At 35.3% G+C, this 21,560-nt stretch overlaps 3 protein-coding genes across 3 annotated transcripts in view; 1 reads left to right on the top strand and 2 right to left on the bottom strand.

The window, feature by feature from the left end:
* Positions 1-8,068, top strand: part of brd8b (bromodomain containing 8b) — an 18,740-nt gene extending 10,672 nt beyond the window's left edge. Inside the window, 2 exon segments of the mRNA XM_016449408.1 lie at positions 2,593-2,685; positions 6,779-8,068. Of these exon segments, the coding sequence (XP_016304894.1) occupies positions 2,593-2,685; positions 6,779-6,838 (153 nt within the window). The 3' untranslated portion in view covers positions 6,839-8,068.
* Positions 8,069-8,308: 240 nt separating this feature from the next.
* Positions 8,309-10,047, bottom strand: LOC107660199 (DNA damage-inducible transcript 4-like protein). The gene is made up of 2 exons (XM_016449449.1): positions 9,741-10,047; positions 8,309-9,137 (listed from the first exon to the last, which is right to left on the bottom strand). The coding sequence occupies exons 1-2, from the start codon at positions 9,895-9,897 to the stop codon at positions 8,686-8,688; spliced, it is 609 nt and encodes a 202-aa protein (XP_016304935.1). The 5' UTR covers positions 9,898-10,047; the 3' UTR covers positions 8,309-8,685.
* A 3,831-nt stretch (positions 10,048-13,878) lies between these two features.
* LOC107660166 (stimulator of interferon genes protein-like) lies at positions 13,879-21,275 on the bottom strand. The gene is made up of 7 exons (XM_016449407.1): positions 21,220-21,275; positions 19,467-19,693; positions 18,963-19,140; positions 18,034-18,142; positions 15,673-15,896; positions 14,553-14,739; positions 13,879-14,431 (listed from the first exon to the last, which is right to left on the bottom strand). The coding sequence occupies exons 2-7, from the start codon at positions 19,691-19,693 to the stop codon at positions 14,148-14,150; spliced, it is 1,209 nt and encodes a 402-aa protein (XP_016304893.1). The 5' UTR covers positions 21,220-21,275; the 3' UTR covers positions 13,879-14,147.
* Between the last annotated feature and the right edge of the window lie 285 nt (positions 21,276-21,560).

Here is a 21,560-nt window from a genome sequence, read left to right as displayed (position 1 = left end):
ATCTTGCCAAATTATGAAGAAGTGTTGCGACATGTGCAGCAGGCAGAAATAAAACATCACTATCCAGCTTGTTCTCTAGTCATTGAACATTAGGAAAACATACAGTTAAGGAAGACAGATAATTTCATGAACACTTAGGATAAACAGCAGAACTCAGGAATGTGATCATCTCACACACACACACACACACACACACACACACACACACACAGTGAGCACTATAAAGAGAAGTAATCACACAGTGCTTTCACTGCTAATTATTTGGCCAGTGACATTTCATAGTTTTTCAACAGACAAACTATTCAGTGAGACAAAAGAGAGCTTAAAGAAGCAGGAAGACATTAAAAGATATTTAAGACTGTTATTTTATTATTATTTACATGTGACTATAGTTATTAATATTTTGAATCAGTTGTTAATTTTAATAATTTTGTTAGTCATTTTTTGTCGTTTTTACATTTATTTTGCTTATTTATTTCAGTTGGTTACCAAGGCAGCACGTTTTTTAATCTAATACTTATATTTTATTTTATTACATCTTTATTTCAGTTCTCTAAAATTATTTTTTAATAATTTTAGTTAACAATAACAACACTGGACTGTTGAGAGAAAAGTATGTCTCAATAACGTCTCAAGGACAGGACATCAAAGTACATCAAAGAGTCTGTGGACATCTGAAGTGAAGTATTGCGGACAGTGAAACGGTTTAGGAAGAGCGAGCTCAGAGTCATAGAAAGGAAAGTAAAAAAACAGCTTCCTGTGCATCACAGCATGAAGCTTTATCTGTGAGGATGACACTGTGGGATTGGCTCTTATTTCTGTCTCTGTTGAAGCAGCATTAATTCAAAAGTGTCCTGAAAACATCATTTTAAAACCATTTGCCTCTAACTATCGGCTGGCAGTGGCACCAAACAGCCAGTACCTGCAAATTGACCTGATTTCAGTCCATCTGAGAATGAACGGGAAAGCACAAACTGAAGCATCATCAGGAAATATAACTCGTAATGTCTTTAGCCTGCAGACTTAATGGCTGTCAATACACACAAAATGGATTTGTGACCACGATCTGCACATGGCATTGTTGTAATACTCACAGGTAATCTGCACAAATTGATTTTCTAGCTCTTAATGGGATGGCTGCACTCAAATTGTCGTTTCAGCACTTAGTCCTAAGTTTTATTTAAAATCCAAAAATGCTGAAGTGCAGGAAAAAGTGTCACTGTCCAAATACTTTCTGTACGAACTCAGAAAAGCAAAGCTTGTATGCATGGTGAATCTCACAAAAACTTGTTCATATTTCACCCCAAAATGAGAAGCATCAAATAAGAACCAGATGTTTAATTGTCATGAAATTAGTTCTGTTTCTTTATGGCAAATATAAAATGCAATGCATTTAGAAAGTATTCAGACCACTTCATTTTTTCATGTATTTATTATGTGGCAGCCTTAAAATGCACATAATTTCACTGCAATCTACAATCCATAGCCAATAATAACACTTTTAAAAGCAGACTTGTAAAGTTTTTACACATTTATTAAATCTTTCCCCGTCAAACACGGAATTTTCCGTTATTCATGAGACAGCGCTTCCCCACCAAATACGAAATTTTCCGGGTTTCTGCGTTCTTGCTGTTATACACTCGGGGGCGCTATTACGCATTTCCTGAATGAGTCTAGAATGTCCTGATCAAAAACACAGGTGAGGAAGATGCAGAAATGAGCGATCTCATATGTAAGTAGATGCATATGGAAAACAATGCGATCATCAACAATAAACAGCATGTAAATGGAAACTGCCTAATGTTGCTGAGTGAAATGTTGATCCAGTAGTGGTAAAGGACTGTGCAAGCTTTGGGGGTGCTAATGGAAACGATCTACTGCATCTTTGCTTTGATCATCGTACTGAATATGATCCAGATGAAGCATTTGATAAAAATGCAATTTTCTCAGCTTTTTGTTCAAAATGTTGCTTTTTTTAATGAAACCTGCCTACATTCAAGTGTTGATTAAAAAATAATGCTTGAAGCTAGAATAAAACAGATTTTTTTGTATTTTTTTTTTAAGTAGAGGCTCTCTTCTTTATTTTGATGTATTGCATGTTCAGATATTCATACAATAAAATATTCTGGGGGCCATGAATTTTAGCGAAAATCATCAAAGATGCTGGCAGTGGCTGGCAACTTTTTTTCAAAAACTCTGGCGGGGAAAGAGTTAAAAAGAAAGAACTGAAATATCACATGCAACTGAAATAATATGCACAAAAATGCAGCTTTATAGAGTATGGAGTGTAGATGGATGTGAAAAAAAAAAATAATATAAAGCATTTTAAATCTACAACACAAAATAAGTGAGTTTTTCTGAATGCACTGTACCTTTTATTTTGGGCAGAAATGGGGCCGGACGTGTTTGCGTGAGATTGATCCAAAAGCAATTTGGTTTCCACACGTTCCACATAGACAAAATCCCTTCTGATAGGACCCAAATAAAACACTTTCTGTCCCTTACACACACTCATACACACACACATGAACTGCTGAAGTCCCTGACAGTAAGGTTAGCGTTACTTGCACTAACACACAGTCTTGTATGTAGACCCTGAGTCCTGCACACAAAGACCCACATTTAGAGCCAGAACCACCAGCCAGAAGGAAAAGGAACAACTCCAAACAAGACACTAATGAGAAGGTCAGTGCTGTAAACACACACAAACACACACTCACAGGTGAGAATCAAGGGCACTGCAGGTGAGAGGACTTCTGTACTAACCCATGCACAAACACTGTGAGTCTAACACTCGAGTTTCTCTCCAGGTTTCCACATGGCACCATATTTGTGGCCTAGATGTTTTGGAAATGATTGTATCGCAAGTGTGGTTATACGTAGAACATTTTCAGAAATATGGGAGAATATCTGTCTATCTATCTGTCTGTCTGCTTATACACACAATACTGTTCAAAAGTTTAGGGTCAGTAAGATTTTTTTAATGTTTTTGAAATTAAGTTTCTTGAGCTCACCAAGGCTGCATTTGTTATATCAAAAATGCAATAAAAATGTTTTAATATTGTGAAATAGTATTAAAATTTTAAATATCGGTTTCCTATTTAAAATGTAATTTATTCCTGTAATGCAAAGCTGAATTTTCAGCATCATTACTCCAGTCTTCAGTGTCACATGATCCTTCAGAAATCATTCTAATATGCTGATTTGCTGCGCAAGAAATATTTTTTATTATTATCAATGTTGAAAACATTTGCTTAATATTTTTCTGGAAACTGATGTTTCAGGATTTTGTTTTTCAGGATTATTTGATGAACAGAAATTTCAAACCGCATTTATTTGAAATAGAATTTTGAACTTATGCAGCATTATAAATGTTTTTTTTTTTTTTTGCTGAATAAAAGTATTAATTAAACAAAATTCTTGCGGACCCCAAACTTTTGAGCAGTAGTGTATTATTTTATTATAAACAGAATATAAATGTGATTTTTGTAAGCATGTAAATAATGTATTTATGTATGTGGTGCAAGGGTTGGGTTAAACAGCCACTTGACGGTTTCTTTTGTTGAATCTGTGTGCCATTTTTATTTTTAACACACACCAGACCAAAGTTAAACAAGTTTTGTTTTGTTTTGTTTGCATGGTTTCATTCTCAATGATGCTTTCACACTGAGCTGGTTGCAGTGTGATTGAGGTCATTCAAATGACTGGACACTCATTTCATCACCATCTATTTGAGTTTATGTTGGAGTGCTGCGGTCATCATAGAAACGGTTACAACACACTCACACATACATGAACACCTCATGTCTTCATCCGGCTAACACACATATATACACATCACTTTAATACACATCACAACCCCTTAAATCCTCCCTTTAGTATCTACAGTCTTAGGATTCTCTTTTCCATTGTGATTCCATTTCATCCTCCTTTTCTTTCTCAGCCGTGTGTGTCTGTATGTAGAGAAGCTTCTAGGGTGACCAGATGGCCGTGATAGAAAACTGCTCTGTCCTCCCACGTTTTATATGCGGGAAACTAGAGGTCAAATCCATCCCACTGGAAAAGTTCATGTTTTTGTTTTAATTCACAAACATCTGGGATGAAATCCAGTGGAAAGCAAATGTTGTGTTGGCCTAAAGTCATTGTTTTTAAGATGACTGGAAATGTAAAGTGTTTGCCAGATTAAAGAAAAGCGAGTCCGCTAAATGTGTAAATGAAAATAATTAAATTATATCATGAGTAGGTTTGTTTTTACAAGCAATTAGAAGACAATTAAATCACTTTTGTTTTTCAGATTTTATTGTCAGAACAATAAAATAAGAGCATCTGTTTCTCCTTAATTTTGTCAATCATTTTGCACATGCATGATGACAGATATTTTCTTCTTATCTCTTCATATTATAAAGGGAAAGCAACAGATATCCCATCCACTTTTGTCCTTTAAGGCTATATCAAATCACTGCATTTTCAGTATGAAATGTTTATTTATAGAAATCATCAAACTAAAGACTATTTAATGAGTAAAGTGAATGTATGTCCATCAAGATATGGGATATGGCTCATAAAACGTCTGGTCATTCTAGTCTCTTTGCACATGTCTCTGATGTTTTCCGTCTCATGATCAGGGTTTTAGATTAGTATACCTGCCGTTTGCTCCCATAACACCTGCTTTTGCTCTGTTGCACATGTCTGTCTCTGGCTGTTTCTAGAATAGGTTTTAAATAGTGAACTCTTTTTCTCACTGTGCTGTTTGTCCTTCTACAGGACAGCCTCTCCATGGCCTCTCCTGCTTTCCTTCTCTCTCTATTTGTAAGTATCCAGGCTCAAGATCACAAGATATTTCCCGTCCCCTCTTACCAAACACAATCACACACATTTATTCTCTGATTGGTTAGAGGTGATCGCTCGCTTGTGTCCAGGTTGGTATGTTAAATGGTCGTGAATAAATTGTCATTATTTATTAAATCCTAATGTATTTTGCATCAAGATTTAATTTAAGGTTTGAATAATTTGTGATACATTGATCGAAAGTGACACTCAAGACATTTTAATGTAATACATATTTTTTTCAAATAAATGCTTTTGTTTTGAAATTCTGTTAACCCTTAAAGAGGTCATATGATGCGATTTCATGTGTTTTTTTAACCTTAAACCGCATAAACACATTTCATTACACCAAATACACAAAATAATGTTCTTTTTAGCAGCATCATATGACCCCTTTAAATACATACCTCAGGTCTTTAGCGACCCGGGACGTCATTCACTACCCTTTCCCTCCTTTATTTTTTAAAGTTAGACGTCAACTTTCTTAGTATTCCTCAGTCTATTCATTATAAACAATATAACAAGAAAAAAAGTCAAATTTAAAAGAATGTTTTCTGATTAATTTTTTGTAAAAAAAAAAAAAAAGTGTATGGAGTTGCTATGTGAGTATATTTTTCCTGCGCAACAATAATTAAATATCTAACGACTCAATACGTGCACAATAATCACATTTATTCCTCAAGGTGGCACTGTTTGATAGGCAATGATGGCGTGATATTTCACTCATAATTACCTCAGGCATAAAACAAAAGAATATCATCAGCAGTATTGAACCTGACTGAACTGCTTGAATGGCTTTTACTGCAGAGCAATTACTGTAAGCAATTAAAAAAAGTGTCACTGTCATTTGATGGTGGATGTGGTGAATAAGCTGCCATCAATCACAATATTGATTTTTAAAGTAATTGAAAATGATAGTTTTGAGAATATGGTTGAGATCGCGAATATGAGCCAGATTATGAATGTAGTGGGGAAATGCGCTCTGACGATGACAGTGATGGCAAAAGCATCTGCTCAGATTGAACCCTTTGATGTTTCAGAAGGTAACAAAATTTGCTTCATTTTATTCTTTTATAATTGTTATTAAAATACGAGGAGAGTTTTATGCTATTGCAGCAGTTCGAGATCCATCCACGTTGGATAGCTATATAGGCCCAGGGTGCTAAAGATCTGAATATGTAATAATGATTGATTGGTTACGCATCCTGAACAAAAACGTGTCAGTTTCCACAAAAATATTAAGCAGGACAACTGTTTTCAACATTTATGCTAATAAAAAATGTTTCATAAGCAGCAAATCAACATTACAATGATTTCTGAAGGATCATGTGACACTGAAGACTGGAGTAATGATGCTGAAAATTCAGATTTCCATCACAGGAATAAATTACATTTTAAAATATATATTAAAATAGAAAACAGATATTTTAAATTGTAATAATATTTAACAATTTATGGTATTTTTAATCCAAGGGAATGCAGCCTTGGTGAGCATAAGGGATGTTTAAAAAAAAAACACATTATATAGTGTGACATAATGGTGAATAAATAATGGCAGTTTTTATTTTTGGGAGAACTTTACTTTTAAATGGTTCGGTTAGAGTTTTGCTCCTTTTTATTTGTGTTCAAGAAATGACACAAAACCTCCATGAGCAACTTTAACTATTAACACATTCACTCCTAAGCACTACATTTTTATGCTCTTTTCACTGTTGTGTAGCTATTCCTTTTTTTAGCCTTGTTGGCCTACTCTTCAATTTCGTGACTATGTATTGCACAGTTCTGAAGTCACAGTCTCTTTAAGATGAAGTGCTTGTTCTAGTAACACACACACTTCCTGTTCTCAGGTCAAACTAGTTAGTTTCTCACACTGATGGTCTGGTGTGTTAGGGCAGTGGATGACAGGCTGATTGCACTTTCTCACGGCTGGCCTGCTTCTCTGCTCTTCCAGGATGGAGGCACCAGAGGGCGCCGCAGTGCCATTGAGGCCGATATGAAGATGAAAAAGTGAACTGAGATGTCACACTGCAGCTGTTACGGAAATTCAGATAGGCTTTATTTCCGTTTTGTTAAGACGTTCTGGCTAAGTTTAGTTACTCAATGCCTCGGTGGCTTGACGCAGCAATTCGACAGTCTAATTACAGAAGGACACAGAAAGAAGGGAATTTTTAAGGGCTTGACCTTCTTTCACAGAAACCCTTCAGTCCTAGACCTGAAAAACTGGTCAAGTGTGCTCTGATTCTAGACTCACAGGACAAACTGACCTTATGTTTATTTGAGTTTAGGAGTTTTGACTTGATGTCACAAATTTAGCTTTCATCACTGGCCTTTTTAAAAAAGCTGAATGTACCACCGTCGTGACCACTGGATGGTTAGAAATCAGAATGTCATTTTCTAGAGCTAAGAATGAAACCTTACAAGCCATTGTTCAAAACAAAGATTACTATCGGTTTATCAGTTTGAGATGATGTGGAACGCTGAACGACGGAGGAAGGAGCAATAAAAGTACACTTTTTTCTTCTATAGGAATGAAGATGGATACAAAGTTTCTTTTAACTTGATTTTTGTCTATAGTCAGGATTATGGACGCTTTGGTTTACAGTTAAAGGCCTACTGTACTATGTTCAGTTTGTTTTCGTTCTTTAAGTGAGACTTAATTTGACATATGTATGTTTAGAAAGAACATATAGTTTTGTACAGGGTCTTTGTGTACAGTGTTTTTGTATATCGTGTCATGAAATGTTTTAATAAAACATGAGAGTCTGCAATTACAAGATATTATTTAAGGAATAATTTATTCAACTTGTGCTTTCAAGCAAAAAATATTAGTACAAATGCTTAAATGGGAGGACAATACCAGCTTGTCCTGTTCAAAGTCACACACGCACACAAAAAAACACTCGATATCCATTAAAGACGTCAGCATATATCAGTGGCGTGATTCATACACAATGAACCATCCTATATCCCTGAACATCAGTAAACAATAGTGGAGAATTGAAACTGAACATTCTGCAGTCTCAACACACCCATCATACTCATACAAAGATGATCTGATCTCACGTGCCGGGTAACCTGACAATAGTGTTTGTCACAAACCTCAAGATATGACAATGTAAAATCCCAGGTTATACATGAATACATATTACTGGTCAAAAGCTCTGGGTCAGTGAGTTTTTTTATGAAAGAAATTATTACTTTTATTCATAAATGCTGGTCTTTTGAACTTCCTGATCATCAAAGAATCCTAAAAAATGTCTATGTAATATAATATTAATATGTAAAAATGTTAAGCAACAACTGTTTTCAGCATTGATGATAATGTTAATGTTTCTTGAGCACCAAATCAACAGAATGGTTTCTGAAGGTTGAAGACTGAAGTAATGCAGCTTTGCCATCAAATTAACAAATACATTTTAAAATATATTAAAACAGAAAAGTTATTTTAATATTTGTAATAATATTACTGTATTTTTAATCAAATAAAACAACATTGGTGAGCAAAGAGGCTTGTTTAAAGAAACTCTATAAATCTTCCAGACCCCAAACTTTTGAATGACAGTGTATAAGCATCAGGTTCTACTAAATATTACTGATATTTTAAGCAAACATAATGCAGTATTATAACAACAGCTGCTCATACTGTGTTAGAAATTTCAGTTGCACAATATCACCTTCTTTAATTGAACTGAACGTTATCATCTACGTTTTTAAACACCATTCAGTGAACTCTGAAATACACTGATGTAACAACAGTTATAATAATAATGTGCAAAATGAGCTTTTCCTAAAGTTGTCCTCTTCCTCCAAGACCTCAGGCATTGTCTTCTCCTCCTTTTTACTCTTAATACCAAACTTTTAATAAAACTCAAGTACAGTAGGAGTGGCAGACGAGTAGAGCTTCCGCTTGATCAGCCGATATTCCCGTCTGAGGCTCAAGACCTTCCCGCTTCTGAACAGGATCTTCAGCGGAGGCCATCCACCCAGATCAGGCTGCAGGACCACCGAGACCTCAAAAGTGGGTGTGAGACTCTGATCGGGAATGACGGTGCCCAGTTTCAGTAGTGTGCCCTTGCTTTCCATGAACATGTGGATCAGCACGCCTCGTATCCCACACGGCTCATCCGTGGATGAGCGCAGGATGTCTCCGGCCACACGTGTGGTCATGCGCCTGGGCAGACGCAGCTCCTGACAGCTCAGACTGGCTCCTTTGGCCTCATAGAGGCACTTCTCAATGCGTTTGGCCAGGTCGAATTGAAGACACGCATCTTCTCCTTCTTCCTCTTCCAAACTGCACTCGGATCCCAGACCTGTGAATGAGTAAATAAGAAGAATACGTCAGGCTCAGCTGACCGGAGAGGAACTTTACGCCTCAGCAGTTTGAGAGTGACCAGTGGCTCATTAGATTAGGATAAAAAAAAAACTAACACCGTCAGCCTCTGATACAGTATCATCAGCTGATCTAAGGACTTTAGTGGGCAGAATGAATATGTTGCAATTTTGGAAAACTGGAACAATGTATATCCCTGCTCATAAATAATCACCTGTCCGATCTAAAAGCTTTTGAACATTAAAAGAAAGGTTTAATACACTATAAGGGTAAGTTGTCACAATGGGGATATTCAGTCATTTTCAAAATATATAAAAAAAAATATATAAAAATAAAATGTAGGCCTACACAAAACACGTGACTCAACCTGACATCAGTGCTCATTGGACTATTAAGCTGGCCTTTGCTTCAGTGTCATCCTGTTTTTTTAATTAAAATATATCAATTTAACATTTGTGAGCTAGGTTATTCCAAATCAACGTGCAAAACCAAAACTTTTGTTACTGAGACAGAGCGCCTAGCTGTGACAACTTGCCCCGGTTTCTCTTACAATAGATGATTTAGACAGGAATAGGATACTTACTTGAAGAGCTGTGTGCTTTCATGAGTCTGCCGCAGTGCTTGAGTTTGTCTCTGTCTGATCTGAAGTGCTGTAGAAAGCTCAGGTTCTCAGCTAGGTTTTCCTGCTCGCTCCTGACGGACATCCCGTTACCGAACACGAGGGCTTGAGTATAGACCATGTTAACGTGATTTCCTCCGAGTGTTTCCCCGACAGCTCGTCCAGCTCTTCCACTGAGTGTTTCTTTGTTCCTTCCATGAATGCGAGAGGTTGAATGTGTTGCTCTGCTGACGGCAGCCGGTTTTATACTGAGCTGTAATGTTGCATCAGCTGAAGTTTGTGGGATGGGCTACATTACGCAATCCCAAGAGAGGTGAAGTCATCAGACCAGACGCCGCGAGTACATGCAACTGAACCGGCTTCTTGCGTTTATGTTATATTATATTATATTATATTATATTATATTATATTATATTATATTATATTATATTATATTATATTATATTATATTATATTATATTATATTATATTATATTATATTATATTATATTATATTATATTATATTATATTATATTATATTATATTATATTATATTATATTATATTATATTATATTATATTATATTATATTATATTATATTATATTATATTATATTATATTATATTGACATATTAAGCAAACAGTTGACAAATAAACATGAACATTAACTTTCTGGATTACATTTTATATATTTCTATTATGGGATTTTAATATTTTACGATAATCTGGCTGGTCACTATTTCTTTTTCCACATTTTTAAATCACCTTTAAGTTTTATTTGTTTGTTTGTTTTATTTATTTACCATGCAGTAACCTATTTTTCTAGTATTTTCTTTTTCTTTTTCAACAATTTTAATCATTTGAATTACTTCCATCTGGTCGACGTTTTCGTACTCCAATGTCTAGATATAACCGTTATAAAAACTCTTTTGTTCCTTTGGCTACAAGGCTGTTAAACTCTAATTCAGGGGACACAACTGTGTGATTGTTATTACTGATGTTGGTACTTTGTTGTGCAGTTTTACCTGTATTGCCCAAAACAAATTTCCCTCATGAGGGACAAATAAAGTAAAGATTGATTTAATGTTTAAAACACAATATTTATTATACTATTATTTATTTAATTTGTATGTAGTATATTAGGTCATAAATATGGCTAAACTGCTTTAATCAGTAGCAGACAATTATGGGAATATTATAGCATTATTATTATTTATTTTATTGTGTTATTTATTTATTGTATTTTACTTCTTTTTCCACAATTTTTTATCAACTTTTAACATTTTTGAAATTCACTTAAGTGGTCCTCCAATATTAATTTATTAATTCATTCAACTGTTTATTTGTTTGTTTGCATGCAGTTTCTCAAATAATATGAGATCATAAACATTACTAAACTACTTTCATCTGTAGCAGACAATTATGGTATATACTATATCATTTTACCCCATTTTTTTGTATTTTATTTACAACTTATTTTTCCACAATTTTTAAGCAAACTTTTATGTTTTTGAAATTCAAAAAGTAGTCCTGCGATGTTTATTCATTCATTCATTCAATTATTTATTTGTTTGTTTGTTTGTTTACATGTAGTTTCTCAAATAATATGATATCCTAAACATTACTAAACTACTTTCATCCGTAGCAGCCATTTATGGGAATATTATGTTTTTTCCCCATTTTTGTATTTTTCTTTTTCCACAATTTTTAATCTACTTTTACCTTTTTTCCAAATTCCCTAGTCCTGCGATGCTTCCTTGCATATTTATTTATTTATTTACTTACTTATTTTACATGTAGTTTCTCAAATAATAGCCTATTAAAGACAATTATGGGAATATTGCTTTTTAGACCCTTGGTTAAAAAAAAAAAAACAGTTACAAACACTGAAACAACATGGAAAAAAAGAATTATTATCCTAATAATTTATCAGTGAGACAAAGACATTTAGTGTAAAGGTTAGTGACCTTTAAATAAACAGAAGTGCCCATATATGTCTTAATCATTGTGACAGGTGATACAAATTGACATCACACATGCACATAAATGCTGATGGATAGAACAAGTATGTGCTGTACTAAAAATGTCCAGAGAAAGACAAACAGTCTGGTCAGTAAAACTGGTCAGTAAAATCCAGTTCAGCAGCCTTCTCTATGAAATGCGTATGACCCAGGAAACATGTTTACACTCTTATTACAATCACTCGTTGAAGCCTAATACTTCAAATTACATTGAATTTATAAACAAACAGAACCTTTTTACCTGTTTAGTTCCTGTTTAGATTTGCTTAATTTACAGCTTTAACTTACTTTTCTTTAACATTAAGTTTCTTTTTCTGACAGTTTTCACACAGAAATGTCTTAATATAGTAAATAATACAATATAGACCAAAAGAAAGCAGATCTGTGACTTAAGTCTGTCTGATCTGCTGCAGGTTTGATCTGGAAAGTGTTTTTACAGTTTTACTGGCATCATCAGCAACTGTCTGTCTGTCTCTGAGTCACGATGAGGGACTTTTCCTCGTGACCTCACCTTTGTTCTCTGTCATTAACCAACCGGTCGCGCTGTGACGTCACATTGCCCCACTCAAGCATGCAGAAGTGGAGAATCATCTTACGATATATTACAATGAGGAACTAGAAGAGACTTCTGTAGAAGCACCTTCCAGAAGTTATGTAAATGAGGGGAGAATAAATGAACCACAGATCTCGTATATGTTTTACTGAGTGGATGAACGAGGAAGGAAAAGTAAACTATTTGGAAACCTTTGACCATGGAGTGCTTTCAGTGACATACACAAAATGGTTGTGTGTCTTCACTGAATCAGCTGTTAAGACAATACATTCATGTGACCTTAGACTAGACTTATTTCAATAAGTATTTGAGTTTTTTCCTCCTTTCTGGTTCACAGCTCCTCACGACTCTTTGTTGATTTTGATCACAAACAGATGATAATGAAACTCGTGATGGTGCATACATTACTGTCAAATCAAAACGTGATGGACATGTTCTTTCAATCAACTGCATATGGATCACTTCATAAGAAAACCCTCAGTCTTTTTCAAACATAATTATTCACTATAAAAAGATGATCAAATGTGCAGAGAGATAAACCATCCATAAACTTAACACCTTAGTTTTCATTTATCATCTGAGTGCCAAATTACATCAGCTCAGCTGCAGAAACCTGATGGACTAGTATATTACTTCATAACAAATATTGCTCAGCTAAATTGCTCAGCTTCAGAGTAAGCACTTTATAGATGATCATTTCAAATGAGCTATCTCAACTGGATAATACATTTGATCTGTGGATAAATGTTAGATTTAAACATGTTAGTCATGGACGAGCAGCATAGTGATTCGGCTTAAATGATCATTCCCATCTCCGTCATCATGTCTTGTTTAAACTTGTTTCTCTCATTCAGTGTAATTGTTCTGCCACAGGACATGGAAAGTAAAACAATCGGTCAGAGGAGAGCTGTTTCACTGGTTGAAGCAAGGAATTTTTCAACAGCATTTATTGAGAATAAATCGTTCTTCAGTAAGGGAGAAAGCATATGAAGACATCCATTTTAAGGTTACAATTTTTAATAGGCAAAAATTAATTTTATTTCTTGTAAAATCTTTTTTTTTCTCTCTTTTTTTGTTTGAGCAACAACAAGTCCTCAAAACATATTTAAGTAAAAGTCCTGTGTTTTTGTAGGTGTTAGCAAAGCAATATCTTTCAACATATTCAAAGATGCATATGGCTCTGATGATTGCATGAAAAAACCCTATTTAAAATCAAAATCTGTAAATAAATGATGCTACATTTATTAGTGGCATAGGTAGCATAAAAACATATTAATGACTTGAAAAACAGTAAACAGTACCTGAAACAAAATAAAATATAAAAAATCTTTAACCTATTTTTTTTTTCAGTTTTATTTAGTTTAACTTGAAGTACTAAAATAACTAAAACTAATCAAACTAATAAATACAAAAATAATAAAAAAGCTAAATAAAAATTACGAAAACATACAACAAAATTACTAAAACCTTAACTAAAAATAGAATGAAACAGAAAATATAAAAATTCACAAAATTAACAAAAACTATAGTATATAAAAGTAAATATACTAAAATAAAAAATGATTCTAAAATAACACTGAAAGTGTGAATGTGTCATGAGCCTTTATTTGGGTGCTGGTAGATAATTCTCATTGAAACTGTCCATATTTACAGAACAAGACATGACAGAGAGGAAACACACAGAGAAAATGAGGGTGGTAATGAACAGCTGATTTAATGGATTCTTAAATATTATTATTACATCAAGGTCTATTAAGTAATTCAAAGACTGAACACAAGCAACCAAGAACTCATTCAGAGCACTGCATGATTCAATCTCATCTCCTTGCATGAGGTTGGTTAAAATAATCAGTGGTCTCCACTGGTTCCGATCTTAAGGATTGTGGTTGGCTAAACATGAGGGTGGGGTCATTGCTTATTGGGTCTTCTGGATAAGTGGCATGATGCGCACCATTAAAATTCCTAATCGGACCCTCTTCTGGAACAGGATGGACTTCATTCGGTAGCTCTTGGATGGGATCCATGTGAATCTCTCCGTCCTGCTGTTTGAGGTGTTGGATGATTTCTCTGGAGAGGTAATGAGGGTCACCTGTGTGCTCATCTGAAAAACAGGTGTATGAAATCAGTATTAGAGATGAACAACTGTAGGAGAAAACTGCAGAATTATATCCAGATAAGATTTTAAAGTCTATTTCAAACTCTAATTTGAATGAAATTCTCACCGTTGAGCAGGACGAGCCGGTAACAGTTCCGGCACTCTAGAGAATCTTCCAGAATTTGGCTGAGCGTTCTGTAGAACAACAGGACCTGCTGTTTTCGTTCTCTTTCTCCAAACCCTGCACTGCTCTCATGGGACATCTGATACAGCGTCAGCAGTGGTGTGGCGTATTCCAGAACACAGCTAAAAGTCTACAGGAGCACAAAGAGAAGGTAAGACCTTGGATTTGTTTTCAGTGCCACTGCAGCTTTTAGCCACAAGGAGATGCTGTTTTGACAGTCAAATGTTTGTGTTGCTGCATCCCAATTTGCATATTATACATCCTACTCTACTATCCCTGCTATTTCAATGCACTTCATTGAAAACCTCCGAGAGTTGTCATGTCAGAAATATATATATATATATATATATATATATATATAGGTGGCTGCCAAGGCAACTTTTCATTTAGTTTAACTTGAAGTACAAATAACTAAAACTAAATAAGCTAAAACTAATAAATTACAATTAACAAAAACTAGAAATATTTGTCATAAATTAAAGTGAAAACAGAAAATATATATTTAAAAAATCTAATTCAAAATATTACTAAAAACTATCATAGCATCAGTGCAACACTGGTGCTCACATTTTCAGTTGGTGAGGAATACAAGATCAAAGCTGCCACTTGTCTTTCAATTTTGTTCTTCAGAGAAGTTCAGACTAGAAGTGCTAGAGGTGCTAGTTTAAATGCTCTGTAAGGAAAGGAAAAGAAAGGAAAGGACGTTACATTTCCAAAGTAACCTTCCCAACACTGCCAAGTGCACACACACAGCAGTGAGAAGTGAACAAACACACACACAACCAGAGCAGTGGGCAGTCAATGCTGCGGCACCCTGGGAGCAGTTAGGGGTTCGGTGCCTTGCTCAACGGTCTCACCTCAGTCGTGGTATTGAGGGGGGAGAGAGCGCTGGACATTCACTCCTCCCACCTACAATCCCTGCTGGTACCGAGACTCGAACCCGCAACCTTTTACAAGCCCGACTCTAACCATTAGGCCACGACTGCCCTCATATCTTTGCAATGATTTATTTGAAAAAGTTCTTGATCATTTCCAGTAACTTGAATTATCAGCATTAGCCCACCTCTTTGTCCTGGGTGATCTTGTAGACACTATTCTTGTAGCTACGTTTCCGCACCCCTGCTGTGTCCCGCTCCAGTTCTGGAAGGTTCTCGTGGAAGATCACATTAGTGTCCTCCTCTTCAGGTTTGGTTGGAACCTTGGCGTTGAGGGGCAGAAGGATATGTAGACGTGGAGAGCTCAGTTTCCCCCTGGTGGAGGAGTACTGGGTCACCTTGTTCTGTAAATCTGCAGGTGAAAGAACAGAAACGTGAAAATAGAAAGTAAGCAGAATCTTTCATATGATCAGATGGTTTTACAGCTCAGGGTCATCATTTAATCACACATTTGAAACATGACTTTGAAATTATGATGAATGTGCACACTTCCATATGAAAGGATAAAGTGATCAGGGACTACCATGCCCCAAAAACCACCATAAAATTAGTTAACATTAGTCTTGTGCACTAAATTTAGAATTTTCTGAAGCCATTCAATAACTTTCTGTGTAGAACACAAATTTTAAGTCCTTATTATAATATTTCTATATAATCTTTAGTGGCATTCACACGACACCATTTTCAACTAAAAACAGAAAACGTTTTGTTTTTTGGCCTTTCATTTACATGACAATGGCATTTTGGGGGCCTGAAAATGCAAACTTTTGAAAACGGGTTTCAAAGTGCAAGTCTTTGAAAATAATATTGTTATTGTCTCTGTGTGAACTACAATGAAAACAATGACGTCATGCGTCTGTGCATTACTTGTGTTCGGTCTATAGACATGCACAAGTACTTGACAACAATAATGTAGCATTTTTAGTTGTTTTCGCAGGTCAGTTTGAAAGGGGATCATTTTGACAACATTGTCGTCTGTATGCGGAACTTTTAAAAAATGCAAAGATTTTTTTTTACACTTTTAATACATTATTGTTGTGTAAACGTTTCCTAAAGGTCTTAGATCTTTGAGTTCAGCTCATGAAAAATGGGGGCAAAAACAAAAGTGTTGCATTTATAATATTTGTTCAGTGTATTTATGCACATGCAAAAACTCTCTTGATGTTACACAAAAAAACATAGTCATACACAAAGTCATACACATTTAGAACAACATAATGCTAGATTGTTATTAAGCTGATGATACATGGGGCAACTTTTTTTGAGCAATGTTGCTTGGGCACTTTCCCATTGAGAATGGGTAACAAATTTCTAACTGGTTACTTTAGATCTGTCATGGGCCTTTCACCAACTGAACTGTATAGCCTACATGCATTTTAGACGCTTATATTATGCTCTTGCCCCCTCCATGCAATGAATGCACGTTATTGAATGAGCGTTTTTTTTTAGAACATTAAAATTGCTCAGGTAATTTCAGTGGTAGGCTAGGATACATATTCATGTAGCCTACTCCCCGTAACTCGCAAACTCCCCGTGATAGCGCTCAATTACATCTGCCAGTTTTCGCTCGTTGTCATGCCTTTGCTTTTCTGCAACAGACTGAAGCCGCGTGAATTCAGCCCGCCTTGCATTCAGCTAATAAAAGAAAAATGCTGCTATTTTCTGGTGTTATTTTATTATTGTTGGGGCAGTCTCCAGCTATATCTTAAACTTCTCAAAATACAGTCCACTTCAGATTGGTTTTAATCACTGCATAAAAAAATTAATGCAATCTTTATCTAATTCTGATTGGGTGGGCAAGACAGTCATTTGGGTGGGCTCAGCCCACCCCTGCCCATGCCTGGAGCCGGTGTCGTGGCCCCGCTTAGGCTAAACTATTCCTTAGTTTTGGATACACAACATTATTTGGCACTTTTATCCAAAGTGACTTATATTGCATTCACATTGGTATTGCTAGCACCATGTTTTATTATTTAAGCTACAGGACTATCTTAGTCAGGTTTGAATCTAATGTGTATGAAAACGACGCTGTGAGGAATTTTTCAGAAGTCTTTTCAGGCACACACTGTATAAAAGTCACAGCTTTCAAAACTGTTTTATGGAGTTTTTGTCTACTGAAAGTTTTTCGTCTAACAATGTTGTTAAACAACAGTACAATCAATTGAACTTGCTGTAGCCTACTTCTGTCCCTCACAGCATCTCTTTCATTCCTGTCAAAAATTAAATGAAGTGCTACACTGACTGAGGTCTATGCAGCCAGTTATTTCATGATAGCTTGTTATTACTCTATGGGATCTCACAATAATCATTTTATCGTTACTTTTAATTATTTGCTGGCTTTTTAGTTTAAATGAATCTAAGTTACAACTACGACATGATTAATACATCCAGCTATTTAGTTAGCAGCCGTTGAGTAAACCATGGGTCATTACTGCCCCCTAGAGGCCTCAACAAGTATCGTCTCACAGGTAGAGTGCAAACGAATGTACCTGGAAGGACAAATTTGAGGTAGCCGATATAGAAAGACCAGGCCAAACCATGTGCCACATTCATCTTCTTCATTTCACAGATTTCTGAGATCTCAACCGGAGCAGGGCCCTGCAAACACACAGAAATATACAATTTTGATAAATATGTATACTTGTTTCATTTGCACATTTTCAATTGTTTTATTTTTGATCGTCCACAGCTAAGTTGCAGTACAAACACATAGTTGTTTGCAAGACATTATAAGTGAAATTGAGATAAATGTATGGTTGGAATGGGAATTTTAGCTTCCACAGTAATCCTGAAGGTACGAACAAGGAATGAACCAAGCTGCTGTGGATGATGACATTGTGTAATATTCAATATTAATAGTAATTTATAAATATAAAAAATTAGATGTGGTTTTAGTTGGAAACCCGAACTGAAGAGAGAAACTGCAATCAGAAAACCACAGGGGTATTCTGTACATATCTGAACTATTATATCAGTATTAAATATCAGAATCAGGTGTCCTGATAAATCCCACCAGTCTCTGTGAAAGCAAAAGTGAAGCTGAGATTATACAGCACCTTAAGTTGATCATTATATAATGCATACAGTGTACTTTGAATGATTTTCTGTCAGTGACCTTCATGTGTTAAATGAGTACTGAGTGTGGTTTATGTTTCCTGTGTAGCATTTCAAATCAAGACTGAATGTCTTTTACCTTCCAAACTGTGCTTTTTGAGTGTGACGATCTGATATTTTTGAAGATCCTTATAGACTCAACTGTGTAGACCACTTGAAAACCACTGTAAATGTAAAGTGCTGTGCCACATTGCATACTGTTCCTTTAGCATGTAACTGAACCAGTTGAACAAGTATGTACTGAATATTATTCACATAATCATTTGATTTAGACATTGCTCTCCTGGCATGTGATGAATCTTACCAGAAACCCCAAGCTTCTGAGTAACAGGTAAACGGCACACATGAGGGCTATGGTGCTCCACTGTTGTCCAGAGAATGAAACTCCACCCAACATTAGCATCAGAAATACTGAACACATTCCAAAAATGACATGCCCTCTAAAGCAAGCCTGAAAGATCTCATTTATTCTGCCATGATACCTAGAAAAGAGCATATTATATATTGAAACAATACATTTTTTAATACTTTCATCCAACACTTTTTTTTCTTTTTTTTTGACATATGATTCCATGAAGAACTTTTAACATCCATGGAAACTTCCCATTTCACAAAATAGTGGAAAAGGTTCTTTAGTTTTTTTTTTTAAGGTTCTTTGGGGAATCAAAAATGATTCTTCTATGGCATTGCTGCACAAAAAAACCCTTTCCGAATCTTTATTTTTAAGAGTGAAGATAATATTTCATCCCATTCTGCAACTAAATTGCATAATACAAGTACATACATGGTATACAACTTGTTTTCTAACCTTTGCCTTGAATGGACGAGCCACTCCTCTGCAAACAAGCACATACTGTGAATAAACGTTTCAACTGTGATGCAAAAAGCGATCATTCCAGCTCTCTCACTGAACCTGTCAGAGTCCAGCAGCCAAGCAACCGGCAGCATGAGAAGCCCCAGTCCAGCAGAACACACCACTGGCAGCCTGCTGCGCACTCTGGGGACCAGACCGTCCTCTCCCATCACACCAGACATCTGAACACATCACATTCACAGTGTATCCTTGACTCCACAGATATACTGCACTTTCATGCCCCAGAGGTTGATTTTTATCAAAACTAATAGGTTTAAACCCATATGCCTTCATTATTTATATATTTTTCCTGAATATAATTTCTTAGATTTGAATGTGATTGTTTTTTTATGTTATTATTATTATTATTATTATTAAGGACATCTAAAAGGAAATTATCCTTAGCAAGACAGTTGGCTGTTGGCCCTTTTATTCCAAAAATGTCATTTCCATCACTAACATTTCCACTACAGAATGCTTTTAAAAACAACTAATGTTAATGGTTTTCATAACAGAATTCCCCTGTGATGAAACACCCATCTAAATCTATTTTTATTGTGCTATTCATACTTCTAAATTTCAGAGAAATTCTTCTTTTACTTTCAATTCTGAACTGGTTCTTGTTTTGGACTTAGTCCAAAATCCATTGTACAGCTGTGCAATGGATTTCATCATACAGATGACTTGGGTTTACGGGAACTACAAGCTTTCTATTACGAATATATACATGCCACTCCTTGTTATGCCACTGTCGTCTCTAAAGCTTCATTTGGATATACAGACATCATTTAGTGGAGCTTGTTTGCATTTCAGATATGACAGATGGAGAGCTTCGGACAACGGAAATCACAAGTGAGGGGAAAAACACCTGCTGCAGTAGTGTGAGAGATTCTCGGCACCTGCTGCTTTATTTCGCTATCAACTACTGTAACCACAGAAATTACACGGATCGAACCCTGACGCGTACAAAACTTCATAGAGATAAAACGGCTTTATCGCTGTTCACTATCAGTATATAGCAGTGTCATTATCTTACAGTCGAAAGGGGTGTGAGTCTTTGGGGTTGATTCGCTTCAGTTCAAACGCAGTTTGCAAAAAGGTTTAGCAAATTTAGAAAGATTTGATTCGCAGTATATATATTAAACGATTTATTTTCTCCTTTCTTTGATCTATCCCCGTTTTAGAAAGTGTAGTTGTCATACCTTCGCGGTGACCAGACGTTCAGCTAATAAAAAAAATTAAATGCAATATTAAAAAAAAAAAAAAAAACTGAAGTTTAAACATGTATAGCTACATTGGTCCAAAAAAATATTTGGACTCTTACGCCATATGAATGTAGCTATTAATTTCAGTGCATCAGATAAAATGTTTAAAAGTAGCCTACACTCTAAAAAATGCTGGAAAAAAATTAAATGCAAAATTAAAAAAAAAAAAAAAAAACTGAAGTTTAAACATGTATAGCTACATTGGTCCAAAAAAATATTTGGACTCTTACGCCATATGAATGTAGCTATTAATTTCAGTGCATCAGCTTTTTAACCCAGCGCTGGGTTATATTTAACCCAGCATTTTGTAGAGTGTATGCTTGTGCTTTTCTTCACCTATTATGCTGCTTGCTTTTGATATTTTGCCCTTTAATACAATTAATCTACATTTAAAATTATAAGAATATTGATTATAATAAATTATAATACATGTTCAAGCTTACCTTAGCTTTGATTGTGATTTTTATCCTCTCTCTTCCGTGCAATCTTCTGATCTCGCTTTCTCTCTCGCTCTTTGTCTTTATTGGTTGGTTCTGTCTTCGATTTCACAGCACACCTTATTTTTTTTGTCTGGCCATTCACTTTCACTTTCAGTAATGGAAATATATAAAGCCCTTGTCCAAACAAGTTTGGAGTTCTGTGTTTCAAATTATTTTTTAATGCACACTACAAGTTGGCTAATCTATAAAAAATATAAGATATATAGGCCTACACAAATATATGTTGCCTTCAAAAATAAATGTAAGTAGCCTGTAAAGCAGTATAAAATAGTTAACATATTTAG

The sequence above is a fragment of the Sinocyclocheilus anshuiensis genome, unplaced genomic scaffold (assembly GCF_001515605.1).
Source record: "Sinocyclocheilus anshuiensis isolate Anshui unplaced genomic scaffold, SAMN03320099.WGS_v1.1 scaffold888, whole genome shotgun sequence".
Taxonomy (NCBI): domain Eukaryota; kingdom Metazoa; phylum Chordata; class Actinopteri; order Cypriniformes; family Cyprinidae; genus Sinocyclocheilus; species Sinocyclocheilus anshuiensis.
This window is presented reverse-complemented; position numbering and strand designations above follow the sequence as displayed.

Bases quoted from the DNA above. Each gene is read 5' to 3' on its own strand.
- LOC107660199 (XM_016449449.1), bottom strand. From the start codon at position 9,897: ATGGTCTATACTCAAGCCCTCGTGTTCGGTAACGGGATGTCCGTCAGG. The intron at 9,138-9,740 runs GTAAGTATCCTA...ACTCATTCACAG, and splicing joins GAAAGCACACAGCTCTTCAA to GTCTGGGATCCGAGTGCAGT.
- LOC107660166 (XM_016449407.1), bottom strand. From the start codon at position 19,693: ATGTCTGGTGTGATGGGAGAGGACGGTCTGGTCCCCAGAGTGCGCAGC. The intron at 18,143-18,962 runs GTAAGATTCATC...GTGTGTTTGCAG, and splicing joins TCAGAAGCTTGGGGTTTCTG to GGCCCTGCTCCGGTTGAGAT. The intron at 15,897-18,033 runs GTACATTCGTTT...TTTCACCTGCAG, and splicing joins CCTCAAATTTGTCCTTCCAG to ATTTACAGAACAAGGTGACC.